We start from the raw sequence: 17,968 nt of genomic DNA on the forward strand, positions 1-17,968 counted from the left end.
ACTATCTGTTATTAGCATAGACAGACTCAGTGTGAGATTAACTCTACTGCAGAAGCTTCACACGGACGGGGATTCATATAGAGAGTTAGGATAGAGTTACCCTTCAATAGCAGGCATGGGAGTACAGGCAATAAGGAGGCTGAAGACATAGCTAACTGTGGAATTGGCTGCTGCCTGCCTGCTAGTCAGCTGTTGGGTAGTCAGCGGTGATGTAGGAAACAAATTGTCAATTTCAAGTCAATTCTGATTCTTGACAAATGCCCCCTGCAGTCTTTTGGGCAGCATTTTCCAGAAGCGGCTTGCCAATTCCTTCTTCGCTTTGTCTCCATTATCTTCCTTTAAACAATCATCCTTGTCACTGCAGTACACCCTGGTTCATGAAGAAACTCGTCGGCGGAGTGTCTAATTATAGGCTGAATCCTTCAGTGGACTGAAACTGCTGATGTCACGTCCGTGTGACCTGGTAGACTTAATGCCCTATTTCTATCTTGTCTCTCAAGTGTCCAGACAGGATTCTTACTTGTCCCCAATAGCCAAACACTGGCTATTTATTGGATGAGACCTCTTTGCTCACGGTGCAGTCATATTTGGAGAGGGAAGACATGAAACGATCCCACTTTCCAAGACGTTCCTTCCATGCGTCTTCACAACCTTTCCTGTCACTCAAGGACAGGAAATTCCACCCCACTGCTTAAAAAGCACATTTTTTAAGGCCAAATCCTCAGCTTTTTAACTCAGCACACATCACATCATGTACAGGGTGATGGGACTGATTGGTTTGCATCGGAAACAAGGGCAAAGAAAGAATGGATAAAAACAGCATCATGTTTGGCCAAATTCTGCCTTCTTCTCATGCCCTTTCAGGAACAACAACAACAAGGCTTCTTTGATAACATCCTTCCTTTTGGCTAGTGGGCATATACAGAGATTTGGGGATGAGAAAATTACCTGAGCATATTTATTTCTCTCCTTTCCAGGAAGAAGGCACTTACTTTAAAAACACACTAAAAACCATACAGGCCAGCGGGATTGAGGCATCGACAAGCCTCACCATCTGTAGCCTGGATGAGTTTGCTCTGAACTTGCACTCAATTCTTACAACTTGCCCTGCTTAGTGTCGTTGCTGCTCCTCTTAGGGTTTTCCCCCAAGGGTGGGTGGGGCTGAAGGTGAGTGGCATTCTCAGGCAAAGGTGGCTGGTAGCGGTAGCGGTAACCATAGGCACGCAGATGGTGGGTGAGGTATTCCAGGGTGTACATCCACACTGAGTCCACATAGTGGAAAGAGACAGCCAGGTCAGAGCAGCACTGAGGTCCCTGAGGAAGGCAAAAATATAAAATAAAAAATGGTGGTTAATTGCTGAGGCTAGAGTACAGACCTACCTGTGGTCATTCTAAGCTGGGTGGAGGACTGTGTGAAGCTTCCAGTTGCCCTTTAAAAAAGGACCCAATACACTGGGGTTGTAGAAGTCACTCCATTATCCCAAATCTCTATTCCCTTGAATCTATGCCTTCTGCGGCATAGCTCCCAGCGATCGGTAAGATCCCACAGAGTTGGTCTCCTCCAGGTCCTGTCAGCTAAACAATGTCGGCTGGTGGGCCCGCAGGGGAGGGCCTTCTCTGTGGCTGCCCCAGCTCTCTGGAACCAGTTACCTCCTGAGGTCCGGACCATCCCCACCCTATTGGCCTTCCGAAAAGCGGTGAAGACCTGGCTCTTCCGGCAGGCCTGGGGCCGTTGATCTCGCTCTTGTGATCTGGCGAGATCCAGCCATGAATGGTGTGAATGAGTTTTTAATGTTTTTAATTTTTCAATGTCTTTTTATAATGATTTTTAAAATGTATTGTGAGCTGCCCTGAGTCTTCGGAGAGGGGCGGCATATAAATTAAATTAAATTAAATTAAATTAAATTAAATTAAATTAAATTAAATTAAATTAAATTAAATTAAATTAAATTAAATTAAATTAAATTAAATTAAATTAAATTAAATTAAATTAAATTAAATTAAATTAAATTAAATTAAATTAAATTAAATTAAATTAAATTAAATAATTAAATTAAATTAAATTAAATTAAATTAAATTAAATTAAATTAAATTAAATTAAATTAAATTAAATTAATTATTAAATTAAATTATTAAATTAAATTAAATTAAATTAAATTAAATTAAATTAAATTATTAAATTAAATTATTAAATTAAATTAAATTAAATTAAATTAAATTAAATTATTAAATTAAATTAAATTAAATTAAATTAAATTAAATTAAATTAAATTAAATTAAATTAAATTAAATTAAATTAAATTATTAGATCATCTGTTCATATGAACACGGTTGCTTCTCAAATGATCAGGCATAAATGGAAAAAAACCCAACAAAATACGGCTTCTGTATCAATGGAAGTGAGAAATTATGGGCCACTCCATTTCAGGACTACTTTAACATTCCTGCATGAATAATTTCAGCAATGTCCTACAAGTTTTTGAAAGTTCTCGGGAGAGGCAAGCTAAGGTCTGATGAGATTTCTGCAATCTGAAGTAGGATGGGGCCCTGCTGGGAGGCCTGGCAGGCTCTTGATTCTGCTTGTTAAAAAAAAAAAAGTCACAAGAAACTATTCTGTTAAGAAGAATACAAATAAAGAGTGAGGAACCTATGACTTCACTAGTTATTAGCCTTCATGAAAAGCCTTGCTGGTTTGGGCCTACTGGCCCTTGAGATATTGAAGAACCACAGGTCCCTTATTCTGACATTACAAAAGCATTTTTTTAAAAAAACTTTCCTTCATGCACACACACACATACATGCATACATACATACAGTTGTTGGAAATGAATTCACCCAACAAGCATGGGTCGATGAAAACAAAGAGACTTTATTAAAAGAAAATAATAAAAACAATTTTGCAAAATAGGGTGGTATCCCAGCAGATCTCAACAAGGAGTTTGAGCCAGGAAGCCGCACCTAAAGTTTCAAAAGCATTACATTTTATCGTTCTCTATCCCAATGCCCTTCCATGCCCCTCCTACATCAGGTCCAGTGACCGATCATGGCTAATCCGAAGCGCCTTTTAGAGAGAACATCACCTCTTTCTCCAATTACATGTCCATCAACACCTCCCTATAACTACCCATAAAATATTTTGAAAGCATAGCTCTTTCTTATCTCTATTGCCTTGGCATTCAAGAGTGGGCCTCTTTCTAATGGGTCTCAAACAAAAGAAGATCTATTCTAACACAACTTCGTTACATATGCTTTCATCATGTTCTCCAACTACTTTAAAACAGAATAATGTCTAACAAATTTAACAGAGTAGCAAAGATGGAAGGGACCCTGCAGGTCATCCAGTCCAGCCCCCTGCCTGAGCAAAATTGAATCTTCGCTTACTGTATATGCATTTCTAACCTATATACCTACATACTATTTTATTTTTGAATTTTCTCATATCCTACACAGTCAAAAGTAATCTGCTTTGAAAAGTTTCCTGAAAGAGCAATTACAGTTGGCTTCTTTCCATTTCAGCTCACAGCAAGCATTAGCTAATCTCCAATTAATCACTTAATCCTAGGGTCACTGAATCCAAATTCTCCTACTAAGATTAAACATATTTCTGGCATCTTTGCCCTCCAATTCCTCACTTCAGATTATTCTTTGGTCAGATATGGGTTACCCATCCATATTTCGCATTTGTCCACTTATACGAGTCCAATGGACCCTCTTGCTCATCCAGTGTAACAAACACACCCCAGCCATCCCCCTTCCCACGGCTCAGGATGGCATCAAGCAACCCTCCTAAGTCTACTGTAGGAATCCACAATCTGCATATGTGCAGGGATTTTCCTGTCTTGGATGGCAAACCTCAGATAAGGAAGGTTACTTGCACGTAAGCACCAGGAAATTACATTAGAAGATAAGACCCTAATTCTGTAAACAAGAGGAACAGGAGGAGAGGAAGTGGGATGTGTGTTAGATTTTAATTATAGCCAAATATTAGAAGTGCTTAAGCCAGCAGTAATGATTAACCTATGATTTAAGTTACCTGGAAGATTCTGTGAGCCAATGATATTCTGCCAAATATGCTGTAACTTGAAAGTAACAAACTATATAATATCACTATGTAAGACAATAAAATCACCACATACATCCTCAACCTTTGTGTGTGTGTGGTCTCTACATTCCAGAGGCAACATCATTGCCGAACCTCAGGCTTGAAAAATAGCAGTTGGGAATGAAGCAAATGCAAGAGAAAAAGAGCATTTACTCCTTCTCCTATCCCTTTGTGGGAGAAAAGGTTTGTAGTGTTAAGGCTACCTGCTGGAAAATTCTTTTTCTAGGCAAGCCTCGCCTTCTCTTTCATCTGACAACCCTACACAAAGACAGAAACGTGTCCCATCCACAACAGACCCACCAACAGCTGGAGAGGCATTTCGATCATTGCCAAGAAAACCTTATGATCATGCTGGAAGTATAGAAATGGTTGACTTAGAGGTAAGCAGTGAAGCTGCTGAAGAACCTGTGATCTTCAAATTGTGGCTGTATATTTAACCCCATTGGTCTCAGCAGCATAGTCTATAGTTAGAAAAATGGGGATTATAGCAGGTCCATGTCCATGGTTTCTAGTCTATATTGTACAACTACGCTCAGCAACTTACAGGGGTTCTAGGGAAGGCAAAAGGGTCTGAAATAGCCATTCACATCCAAGAGATCCCAGATTCAACCTCAGGCACCTCTGAGAGGATTTTACGACAACTTGCCACAGCTCACTCACCACAGTCAACTCGCCATGGACAACTCACCCACAGGACAATTCAACAATTCAATTTAATTATTTTAAATAAGGTAAAGGCAAAGGTTCCCCTCGCACATATGTGCTAGTTGTTCCCGACTCTAGGGGGCGGTGCTCATCTCCGTTTCAAAGCCAAAGAGCCAGCGCTGTCCGAAGACGTCCCCATGGTCATGTGGCCAGCATGACTAAACACCAAAGGCGCATGGAACTCTGTTACCTTCCCACCAAAGGTGGTCCCTATTTTTCTATTTGCATTTTTAATGTGCTTTCAAACTGCTAGGTTTAAATAGTTTAAATATTTAAATCTAGTTTAAATAGGTTTAAATAGTTAACAAAATATTTTAATTTTTGTCATTCACATTTCATTTTGTCCCTCCTTGGGTATCCTTTCTTTAGTGATTCTATTCCACTATTTTCTTCAATATTAGTGTGACTCTTGTCCCGTGGTGAGTTATCCCACAGCAAGTTAGCCACAGTGAGTTGGCCATGGCAAGTTGTCCCATTCCGCCTCTGAGCAGCACTGAAGAAAGTTCTTGATAGAAAACCCTAAAAGAAACTGCTTCACCCTTGCAGGAGAAAGCTTAGTGTGTCACCTACCTCCACAATAGGATAATAGCAATAAGCCCAGTACCAGGAGCTTTTTGAGACCTTGCCTGTCAAGTGGTGCTCGGGCACGAAAGGATGGAAGGTCTCCCTCTTTCTCGTGTCCCGAGAGTCGCCAGCTTCCACGCCCATCTTCTCCATGCACTGACCCAGAGCCAGGTCCTCCACTGACGTGGTGTGGCTGCAGACTTTGGTGGCAAAGCCGGCAACGAAACGACGCAGGGCCTCCTTGCTCAGGACGTAGCCCGCGCCCCCACTCATATAGCCTTGCTTGGCAAAGGGCCGGAAGCGCTTCCCAAAATAGATGGGCCTGTCGGAGGAGTAGTTGGAGAGCAGCCATCGGAGGTTTTCGAGCACCACAAAAGTATCGTCGTCTGCTTTGAGGAACCAGTCGGCCTGCTCAAAGTGATGTGTGTGCACATATTGGAAAGCCTTGATGGTTTTCCAGTAGAGCTGGTCCCTGCCTTCCTTGGTACCCAGTCCTACGGTGGGAAAGTCTTTGTCTTCCATTGAACTCATGAAAACGACCACGTTGCAATGACGGGTCCAAGAGGCCTTGACGTGGCGGGTTTTCTGCTCCAAGTTTTGGGGCCCTGTCATCACCCAGCACAGAATCCGTACCTTGTCGTACAGTTCATCTGCCACACTGTTATACACACCTGAGGAAGAGGGAACCAAAGAGTTACCATTTTTTTCAATGATCGGTCATCTTAGGAACCTAAGGTGCAGATAGTCCTCAATTTACAACAGCTCATTTAGTGACCGTTCAAAGATACAACGGCAGTGGAAAAAGTGACTCATGACCGGTTTTTTTCCCACACTTGTTGCAGCATCCCCATGGTCACATGATCAAAATTAAGATGCTTGACAGCTGGTTCATACCAGGGGTGAAATGTTCCCGGTTCGGACTGGATCGCCCGATCCGGTAGTGATGGAGGCGGGTGGTTCAGAGAACTGGTACCAAAAATCCCTGCCTCCCCCCCACCCCCTATGCCCAGCTGAGCCGCGCAATCATCAGAGGTTTTTTTTTTAATTTTTAAAAGCATTTTTTCTACAACCTCTTTGGCCGAAAAAATGCTTTTAAAAGTAAAAAAAAAGCCTCTGATGATCGCGTGGCTCAGCTGGGATCGTCAAAGGCTTTTAAAAGCATTTTTTCTACAACCTCTTCAGAAGTTGTAGAAAAAATACTTTTAAAAGCCTCTGATGATCCCAGCTGAGTTTCCTGATCGTCAGAGGCTTTTTTTCTTTTAAAAGCCTCTGGCGATCCCAGCTGAGTTGCCTGATCGTCAGAGGCTTTTAAAAGAAAAAAAGGCTCTGCCGATCAGGCAACTCAGCTGGGATCGTCAGAGCCTTTTGAAAGCATTTTTTTTACAACCTCTTTGCTGAAGAGGTTGTAGAAAAAATGGTTTAAAAAGTAAAAAAAAAAAAAATTGGCCACACCCATCCAGTCACATTACCCACCACCACCAAGCCACGCCCACAGAACCGGCAGTAACAAATTTTAGATTTCACCACTGGTTCATACTTATGATGGTTGCGTGAGCTCCGAGGTCATGGGATCACCTTTTGTGACCTTCTGACAAAGAAAAACAATGGGGAAGCCAGATTTACTTAACAACCATGTCCCTAACTTAACAACTGCAGTGATTTACTTAACAACTGTGGCAAGAAAGGTCGTAAAAACGGGGCAAAACTCCCTTAACAAATGTCTCACTTAGCAACCAAAATTTTTGACTCAATTGTGGTCATAAGTCGAGGACTGCCTGTATTGATTACAAGTTTGACTTATTCTTAGACTGCAGATGTTCAACAGTTACATCAGCAGATGTTCCTAAAGCCCGGGCCTCAAAATCCCACTTCAGAATTCTCAGATTCCGTGGCCACAAATGTCACAACGACAATACTGCACGCACAATTATATCGTTTACTGCAGATATCTCGTTCATAGGCTGCAAGGTGAAGCTGTTACTTGCAGCAAAGACTAGCCGGCCGAGAAACACACTATACATCTCAGCAGCACTGCAGAATATAATTCATTGCATGAATGTTGCAATGATGTTCCCAGTCAATGAATCATTAGCATGGTTCAGATCCTCAGCCAAGACAATCTGCTCGACTGTAAACCCTTTTGACTGGACCATATGGAGCATTTAAAGTCAGACAAAAGATTAAATTGGGGGCTCACACTCCCTATTTAGTTTGGTAAGTGTGATAAGACAAAAAAGTTTCCCCCAACTAACTAATCTGAAGTGAAACTTTCCAGCAATCAACACACAAGACATCACACTACAATATGTCAAGCCTACAAAAACACATTGGACGTTTTACAAGTATTTTCAACTGTTTGTGTTATGTCCGTGCAGGCGTGAGCAGAGACTTTTCTTCTGCCATGCAGGTGCGGGTCATATTTTAATGTTAATGGTTAAAGGCTGATAGTTTTCCTTTAAAAGGGGCTAGCAGCCGGAAATTGCATGTTGGTTTTACTGAATCATTATCTGCAATAAACAGATAATTGCTGTTGGAAGTTTGGCTTCTCGTCTGTGTTCCTACTCCCACACATTCCAGTTTGTTTAGGCAAAAGCTTAATATCGGTCTAAATGAAAAGCCAATTATCCAGAGGTGGGTTTCACATAATTTTACCACCGGTGAAATTGCCACGCACCGAAAATGTGAGCACGTGTGCGCACGCTCACTTCGCTCGTGCGTGCACCTTCTGCACATGTGCTTTGCTCACGTGTGTGGTTTGCACGCATGCAGTGTCTTAGAAAACGTGGCTAAATAGGATGGCATAGTGCCGGGGAGGGGGGGGGCAGGGGCGGGCCCACCTGCAGGTCACCATTACCGGTTCGCTTGAACCAGCTAAATGCCACCACTGGACATATCCATACTTATTCCTTTCTAATGCACTTTCCTTTCCCAATTTGAAATACAACAGGGGTGAAATCCAAAATTTTTCCCTACCGGTTCTCTGGACGTGGCTTGGTGGGTATGGCAGGGGAAGGATATTGCAAAATCTCCATTCCCACCCCACTCCAGGGGAAGGATACTGCAAAATCCCCATTCCCTCCCCACTCCTGGGGGAAGGATACTGCAAAATCTCCATTCCCACCCCACTCCAGGGAAAGGATATTGCAAAATCCCCATTCCCTCCCCACTCCTGGGGGAAGGATATTGCAAAATCTCCATTCCCACCCTATTTCTGGGGGAAGGATACTTCAAAATCCCCATTCCATCCCCACTCCTGAGGGAAGGATACTTCAAAATCCCCATTCCCTCCCCACTCCTGGGGGAAGGATATTTCGAAATCCCCATTCCCTCCCCACTCCTGGGGGAAGGATATTGCAAAATCTTCATTCCCACCCCATTCTGGGGCCAGCCAGAGGTGGTATTTACCGGTTCTCTGAACTACTCAAAATTTCTGCCGCCAGTTCTCCAGAACCTGTTAGAACCTGCTGGATTTCACCCCTAAAATACAACCTCTATTCCTTATGACTGCTATGGCAAACTTGAGGACACCAGGATGAGGGAAAGGATTTGGCTTGACCTGTTCTCTTCTGTTCTTACCTGCTTTGGGTAAGTGTACAGAACTGACAAGATCTGATTTAGCCAACATGCTTTCTAGATCCTCGGAGTCATGTGGCATCTGGAGGCCAAGATGCATGGATCTTTCCCATGTCAGGTTTTGCACAAGGTAGAAGATGCTTAAAAAGCCAGAAATGAGGCCTAGGAGGAAAGCCGAAAACGAAGTCTTGGAGCTTAATACACCCATGCCAGGGATGAAAACCTCAAGTGAGGATGCGTCACATAGCCTGTAATGGGGGAAAAGCAGAATTAAGTGGAAGAAGCCTCTGCTGATTGCCAACATTATTGTTACATCCCAAGGTCAGCTGTGGAGTCCTATCTTCATTTTATTCCAATTACCACTGGCATCAAGCAAATTGGGTGGGAAGTGCACACACATCTAATGTGGAGATGTATGGACTGTTATATGGTGTTCCAAAATCTATAACCTAAAGTTAACAGAATAACAGATTTGGAAGGGACCTTGTAGGTCATCTAGTACAACCCCCCACCCAAGCAGGAGACCCTATACCATTTCTGACAGACAGCAGTCCAGTCTCTTCTTGAAAGCTTCCAGAAAGCTTCAAGTTATGATTAAGTCACCACATTTGCTCAGTTTTAACACCTCTACAGGCTGTGGATATATCCCAGGCTCTTCCTGGACCCTAGTAGCAAACTCTTAGAAAGAAACAATTGCCAACAAAAAATATCTATCTTGGACCAGAGACTATAGTTCTACAGACTGTGGAAGACTGCAGTCCTAATTCCCCAACTTTCCTCAACCTGGTGTGCTTCGGATGTGTTGAGATTGCAACTTCAGCTAGCTAACCATAAATAATACGTCTGAGGATGCAATTTCCTCATCTAAGAAGACACTGATCAATGTGTCTTCTCCTTCAAAGAAGAGGTATTTTACCTGGTTTGGTCTGCTAGATAAAAAGTCGACAGCAATCACTACCACACCACTGCCTGCAACCTTTTGTTTCCAAAAGCTTTCATTTCCTTTAAATTGCCTTTAGCATAACTGATTTTTTTTTTTTAAAAAAATCTATATAGAAATATCTCACAGTGAAGGGACTGTGACTGCTATTTCTATCTCTGTTTCTATCTCTCATATCTATATCGTCTATTTCTGCATTGATATCGACCACCAAATATACTATACACACCTGTGTTGCTCTACCAGCCAAGCCTGCAATCAGGAGAATAGGTTGGGTGAGAGATCTCATGGCATCAAACTATTTTGTAGATAGCAAGGCGGAAGGCAGATATAGTAATTAAAATCCAATTCCATTTCTTCCTAATCGGATTAAAATATTTGCTCTTTAATCCCTCTGGTGCTGAAGATTTACAGAGTTAACTGCCTAATTCTTAATGCGTCGACCCAAGTAGGACTGTGGGGGCAAATTAAAGGGAAGTTAATACTAACTAGTGCTATCCATCATACTAGAAACTGGCTGGAAACTGGGAAATCATGAGTTTAGTCTCACCTTGGATGCTAAACCAGGTGGTAACCTTGAACCAGTCACTCTCAGTCCTAGCAAACGACAAGGGCAAACACCAGAGGAGATGAGGGCTTCGCTTCCTTTTGGCTCAGCACCCTTCCTGCTTTTACAAGAAAGGAACTGCTGGGACTGCCCCTGCTTTGGAAAGCGACAGCCTTGAACTGATCTCTGTTCCAAGACAGTCAGAAATGCCCAGCCCACTGTTTGCTCAGACAAGCTAGATCTGATATTTGGGCTACTCTGGAGCACCCATGAACTGCATCTGAAATATCAAAGGAAGGCACTTATGTGGGCTGGAAGTGGGATCAAAGGCTGATTCCCAAAATATTATCCAGGGGATGGACAAATAGTTGGCCCTAACATTTCCTCCTGGGCCCCAAAAACTCACCTGCTCATTGCCATGATTGAGGTCTCTCTCAATCAGTGGTGGGATTCAAAAAGTTTTACTACGGGTTCTGTGGGTGTGGCTTGGTGGGCGTGGCATGGCATGGCTAGGTGGGCGTGGCAGGGAAAGGATACTGTAAAATCCCCATTTCCTCCCAATCAGCTGGGACTCGAGAGGTAGAGAATAGATGGGGGCGGGGCCAGCCAGAGATGGTATTTACCGGTTCTCCGAACTACTCAAAATTTCCGCTACCGGTTCTCCAGAATTGGTCAGAACCTGCTGAATACCACCTCTGCTCTCAACCCCCTGTTGATGCCCATTCTTAGCCTAGAGAATAAGCTGGTTTTCATTGCCAGAAAGCTGATGGCCCTGGAGGCAGAGAGCTATACCCTCATCAGTTGGGTCTGTTTTACCAAAACAACCCTCTTTAAAGGGAGGCACTAACCCTTCTACTTATTCTGGTGCTAGGGAATCTTTCTCAAAGTCCTTACGCCATTGGAACCCTTATTTGCAGGGGGATGGAGGGAGTCTCCAAGAAAATAGTCCTTTGTGTTAGTTAGAACAAGGGACCAGTCTTCAGCGAGTCCTATGAAGAAAACCCACCCCGGCTAAACTCTGGCCTTTCAAAAGTCTCTGAAAACATGTTTTTGGCCAATAGGCAAGGAGACCAGGAAATAGGGCAGAGTCAGCACAGAGGCAGAATGTTACTCTTAAATACGATTATGTCAACTATGAATCTTATTAATCTTTATGATGGTTTTAATATATTTATATGTTGTTGTATCTTATGATTCTTGACAAATATATTTTATTTTTTCTTTATGTACACTGAGAGCGTATGCACCAAAGACAAATTCCTTGTGTGTCCAATCACACTTGGCCAATAAAGAATTCTATTCTATTCTATTTCCACATTGTTTCCTTCCTTTTGTTTTTCTTGTTCTTTAAATTGTTCCTTTGGTATTGTTTGTCACTGTTGTTTTTATGTTGGCTTTAATTATTTGTAAACCCCGCCTCCCCCCCCCCCCCGGTCATACATATGACTTCGGCAACTATATGCCTGCGAATAATAAAGAAAGAAAGAACAAAGTATACATAAATAAAGAACAAAGGGCATCATCTGAAGCTAGGCTGGAAGATCAGGATAAAATCATAATTGGGAATAGGCAGCGGATTAACTGTATGATCTAATGGTTGAGAAGTTGGCTAGGAAATCCCAGTGCAAACTTTGGACCAGCTGTATTCTCTCTCTGCCAAGTGACTTCACAGGGTTGTTATAGTGGGGGAAAATAGGAAGAGGGAGCAGTATATACACTGTTTTCAATTCTCCATGATAGGCAAGGTATTCAATAAATAAATATCACACAGCCTCCTCAAGAAAGAGAAGACGACGAATAACTGACTAGGTAACTGGAAAAAGCAGAGCAGAGAGAGTAGTAAAGCAAGCCCCAATGAAATCCACTCCAGTCATGGAGGTCTTGGCTCACGATTAGGATATCGAAGCCATGGGATGTGACTGTCCCGAGTAGAAGACACTGGGAAATAGATATGGTAGCCACCGCCACCACTGCTCTGCTTTTCCTCAGAATCACTCCTCCAGCAATATCCCTTATATGTGCTTATACTAACTGTTTTGTGCCCCCTAAACTACTTTGGCACAGTGGTTCAAGGCACTAGGCTTTAACCAAAGGTAGGTTAAATAGTGACACGTATGTTTACTTTGCAAAGTTTGCACAATTGTATTTTACTTGGCAAAATTTGAACTTATTTGTGCACGTTTTCTCCTCCCTTTTTAAAGGCCATATAAACTAAGCTGCATGTACAATCTGTTCAGGAACTTGTTCTAAGTATTTTTCTATCTGTATTATCACGATTTCCCCTATGCAGGATAAGCAAATTAGCACCATTTTGGAATGTACACAAGTCCATTTGTACCTCCGTAAACTGATAGCCAATATTAAATTCTTAATATTAAGAATTAAAATTGATTAATTGATTAATATTAAGAATTTAATATTCTTAATATTAAGTTCTTATTAAAATTATTTAAAATTTTAAAATTAAATTTTCTAATCAATATTCTTAATATTGATTAATATTAAGATATTGAAGGCTGAGTTAGGCCCGGTACTCTTCAATATCTTCATAAATAACTTAGATCAGAGAATAGAAGGTAAACTTATCAAATTTGCAGATGACATTAAACTGGAAGGAATAGCCAACACTCCAGATGACAGGCTCAGGATCCAAATGGATTTTGAGACTTGAACACTGGCCCTATCTAACAAAATGAAATTTATTGTAGAGAAAAGTAAGGTTTTACATCTAGGCAGGAAAAACCAAATGTACAAGTACTGAATGAAAGTAGTAACTGTGAGAAGGATCTTGAAGTCCTAATGGATAATCATTTAAATATGAGCAAGCAGTGTGCAGCCACTGGGAAAAAAAAAACTAATACAATCCTTGGTTGCATAAACAGAGGGATAGAGTCAAGATATGTGAAGTATTAGTACCTCTTTATAAAACCTTAGTATGACCCCATCTGGAATCCTGCATCCAGTTATGGTCATCACATTATGAAAAACACGTTGAGATTTTGGAAAAGGTGCAGAGAAGAGCAACGAAGATGATTAAGGGCCTGGAGACTAAAACATATGAAGAACAGTTGCAGGAACTGAATATGGCTACTCTAGAGACAAGAAGGACTAGGGGTGACATGATAGCAATGTTGCAATATTTGAGGGACTGCCACAAAGAAGAGAGGGTCAACCTATTTTTCAGAGCACCAGAAGGCAAGACAAGAAGCAATGGATGGAAATTAATCAAGGAGAGAAGCAACCTAAAACTAAAGAAACTTCCTAACGGTTAGGACAATTAACTAGTGGAACAGCTTGTCTTCAGAAGTTGTGGGTGTTTCATCACTGTTTAAGAAGAGATTGGACAGCCACTTGTCTGAACTGATATCGGGTTTCCTGCTTGAGCAGGGGATTGGATCAGAAGACTTCCAAGATCCCTTCCAATTCCATTATTTCCGTCTTCTGTGTTCTGTAAATCCACCCAGATGGATCTTCAGGTCACAAGAGACATTTCCTACAAGATCACCAAGAATAGTGAAAAGTCTCCTGAGTTCCCCATGGGAAAATTGTGATGTAAACATGCACAGCTGGGCACTGGCCCCTGTCCACAACAGTGGCTTAGCTGAACACAGTCCAGGATCCGAAACACTAAGAGAACCCGATTAGAAACCTTTTGGAGATGCTACAAGATGAAAAGTGACGGTGGAAGAAGAGAAAGAACAGCAGCACAGCCTGAAGAGGATGATGGATTCTCCTTCCTTGGAAGATTGAATAGAGAAATGTTTGTCTAGAACACGGGTGTCAAACTTGATTGCGTCACATGAACATATTGCGATGTATCGCACCATTTTTTGCCTTTGCGGAGCTGGGATGGGTGTGGCCTATACGTGATGCATCCAGTCCGTGGGCTGCCGATTTGACACCCCTGGTCTAGAAGAGTAAAGTTCAATTCCCAGAATTCCCAGAAGTCTGGAAGTTGAAATCCACCCAGCCGCCAAGGTAAAGAAACAGTGCTATAGGGCAAATAATCCAGATCCAAACAGAAAAGCTTATTTCTAGAATGTAAAGATTGAGCCCCAAACTTCTACATTAACCCGCAACATCTGATTATGGAAGTTATATTCCGTCGGGCCCTTATAGAGGGCCCCAGGTTGGGTAAGTCAATTCTTAAATATTCTCCATCTTTTGTACTATCTCTGTCTTTTACAACCAGAATTAAAAAATAAAAGAATTGGAAGGGAAAGAGGGAGAAAACAGAGGAAGAAAATGCAGTGGGGGGGGGGAACAGAGCTGGAGCCAAAAGACAGAAACAGATACCACAGAGAGGAGGGGGGTCAAGCTCTTTTCCAAAGCACCTGAAGGCCAGACAAGGAATAATGGATGGAAACTGAACAAGGAGAGCTATTCAACCTGGAAATAAGGAGGAATTTTCTGACAGTGAGAGCAATCAATCAATGCAACAGAAGTTGCCTTCGGAAGTTGTGGGAGCTTCATCACTGGAAGCTTTCAAGAAGAGACTGGGCTGCCGTCTGTCAGAAATGGTGTAGGGTCTCCTGCTTGGCCGGGGGGGGGGGTTGGACTAGATGACCTTAAAAGATCCCTTCCAACGCTCTTAAATCTGTTGTCTCCGCTGCTTCGGGACATCGCCGCCCTACGCAAGACCCAGCCCCGCCCGGACCCGCCGGACTCACCTGCGAAGTCGACCGCCGCTTAGGCGGCCGCCAAGCTTGGATGCCAAATTCAAGCGGCTCCAAGGCACACAGCCTGCCCCCCCCGGGTGCGCCCATTGGCTGGAATCCCGCAAGACCTGTCACGATTGGCTCCCTGACCAGTCGAGGGCGGGGCTTTAAGGCGGAGAAGGCATGTGGAGGAAGAGGATGCTGAAGCCGGAGACGGGATGTTTGTTTTCTGCCCGCTTTCTGTACTGGACGGTGGGAGGCAGTGGAAGGGCCGAGGGAGCGATAGGGATCCCTGATCCACGTTTTCGGCTTCCCCAAAGCAGATCCTACTGCAGGTTAAGGCTGTTTACAGCTTTGGGGGATAGTCCCTGAACGTGAAGAGCTGCCAAGGTCTTTAGGTGTATTAGGTAAAGAGCAACGCATGATCCAAGGGACTCACTGTTATGACAATCCTGGGTGGAAGGAAGGAAATAAGGAGGGTGAAAAGGCATAGAGATTTGATTTGTGGGGCAACGCCAATGGTAAAACCGATGAAGAATATTGGGTTAGTCGCTGGTTCATAAAATCACCGGCTTCCCAAGCGAGGCACAAAGAGGACTCCATTCCACTTCATCTCCACTGGGTCGCGAATTTGAGAACTCTTTTTAAGAGTTTATGGAGATTCTCAGGCATCCAGGTCATGGTTGTCCCCGAAGGTGCTTTTTTTTCAAGAGGCAACTGGACTTTCTGGGTTTTTCTTTGAAGATGTTTGAAGAGCTGAAGAAGCTTCTTGGATGAGAAGCGAAACCTCTTCAAAGAAAAACCCAGGAAGTCCAGTTGCCTCTTGAAAAAAAAAAAGCATCTTCGGGACACTGAGAGTTGGAGTATGTGGAGAGCTTCCTCCCCTCCAAATGGTTATGGTTGTTTTATGAACCAGTGACTAACCCACTTTAATTCATCAGTTTTACCATTTGCATCGCCCCACAAATCAAATCTCTGCGCCTTTTTGCCTTCATTATTCCCTTTCTTCGATCCAGGGCTGTCATAACAGCGAGCCCTTGGATCGTGCTTTGCAGCTCTTCATGTTCAGGGAATATCCCCCACGCTTTAAACAGTCTTTACCTGCAGTAGGATCTGCTGTTTTCTAGACCAGTCTAGACCAATCTTCATCCAGATTGGTAATTTCCTCTCGGAGATTCTTGTATTTTAGGACAGTAAATGAGAAATATCTGTCATTGGCTGTTCACCAGCTATTTGGTGCCATCAAAATATTTGCCCTGTGACCAATCTCTTAGCCAGACATGACAACCAGGGTTAGGATAGCTTATTGCTATCCTGGCAGACTGACTTACATTAAGGTCCTGTGAGAGTATGTGTGTGTGTGTGTGTGCGCACAGGCACACACAGTGTGTTTAAGGAAAAATGCTCCATAAACTGGCTTTCTTTCAGGCCAAAGTTGAGAGAGAGTTGCAGAGAGTGGTTCCTTATTGAACTAATGCATCACATGATGCTCTTCATACAAGGAAAAAAATATAACTAATATATAACTAATTATTAGTTCATTGTTTTAAGGTTCCAGTTTACCAAGTCAGAGATTTCAAAGGTTAGTGATAGTCCTTTTGGTTGATTATGGGGTATGGATTTTAATTGGGACATCCTCAGCCAAATTCAGAAAAGACAGTGACTTAATGGGCCCATATGTAAGACTTTGTCTTCTGAACATTTCCCCCAAAATTTGGCTAAGGGGTTAAATTTTAGCAATCTTGCCACCCAAACTTCCTATTGATTTTTTTTTAATTTTCTATAAATCTTTGCTTCATAGCTGATGAAATGGTAGATTACTCATACTTTACTCATGCTGTAAACCAAATAAAAAAATTAAATGAGCACTTCCTTGTAAGAGACGTGGAGCAGAACAGACTTGGAGCAGAACACCTGGACTTGGGAAAAGGAAAGTCAACAGAAGGAGAAGTAATAACAGGGCATATAAAACAATTCCCAATCAAAACATCCACCACTCTTCTATGTAAATAAGCATTAAGAGTGGTTTTATAGATGTACTTATTTACATAAAGCCAGAAGGGTGAGACCCAGAAAACATGCTTCCATCCTCTGGAACAGCTTTCCTAAAGAAGCTAAGCTGGCCCTTCAGTAATGCTTTCTAGGAGACAATAGAATCAGTGAGTTGGAAGGGATCTATCTATAAGGTCATCAAGTCCAACTCCCTGCACATTAGGGGATTTACTATGTCACCCCCAATAGATGAATATCTAGACTCTGTTTAAAAACCACCAGAGAAGGGGAAGAAATCACCCCATACACTAATCTATTCCACCAATTGACAGCTCTTATTTTCAAGGAAGCTTCTTCAGAATGTCTCATCTGCATCTACACCTCCTTGTAGTTTCATCCCATTAATTCTAGCCTTACCTACTGTGGAGCAAGTGAGAATAGGTCTGAACCTATTCAATAATTGTTTCGTTATGGTATTCAGAAATTAGGCTTGGACTGCAGCACTGTAGCAAATTCAGGTGGCAGTTGCATCTGATTGAAGCTATCTTCTGTAGCAACATGCTTGCTCTGGATGATAAAATCCAGATTATATTGCAGCACTAACACATTTGTCTTTCCTTCTGAGAGGCTCAAAATATGAATCCCACTCCGTACCCATGAGTCTAAATCATTCATCTGCCCAACAATGGAGAACAAATTGAAGAGCTCTCTTCATCCCTGTGAGATCAGTGGCAGAGAGATAATGTCTGATTCAAAATCATCCAGTGACTTTAATTTAACCCTTTAATGCAACTATCCATACTCCATCTCCTTTATTTCCAAGGAAAGAGACATCACAGTCTGCTCCCCTCTCCTCTTCCATTACCCAGCAATGGAACATTCCTTC

At 42.4% G+C, this 17,968-nt stretch overlaps 1 protein-coding gene across 1 annotated transcript; it reads right to left on the minus strand.

The window, feature by feature from the left end:
* Nucleotides 1-1,095: 1,095 nt before the first annotated feature.
* Nucleotides 1,096-9,153, minus strand: C1GALT1 (core 1 synthase, glycoprotein-N-acetylgalactosamine 3-beta-galactosyltransferase 1). The gene is made up of 3 exons (XM_070934978.1): nt 8,949-9,153; nt 5,379-6,043; nt 1,096-1,314 (listed from the first exon to the last, which is right to left on the minus strand). The coding sequence occupies exons 1-3, from the start codon at nt 9,151-9,153 to the stop codon at nt 1,096-1,098; spliced, it is 1,089 nt and encodes a 362-aa protein (XP_070791079.1).
* Between the last annotated feature and the right edge of the window lie 8,815 nt (nt 9,154-17,968).

The sequence above is a fragment of the Pituophis catenifer genome, unplaced genomic scaffold (genome assembly GCF_029215685.1).
Source record: "Pituophis catenifer annectens isolate HBS135680 unplaced genomic scaffold, rPitCat1.0.hap2 SCAF_2, whole genome shotgun sequence".
Lineage (NCBI taxonomy): Eukaryota > Metazoa > Chordata > Lepidosauria > Squamata > Colubridae > Pituophis > Pituophis catenifer.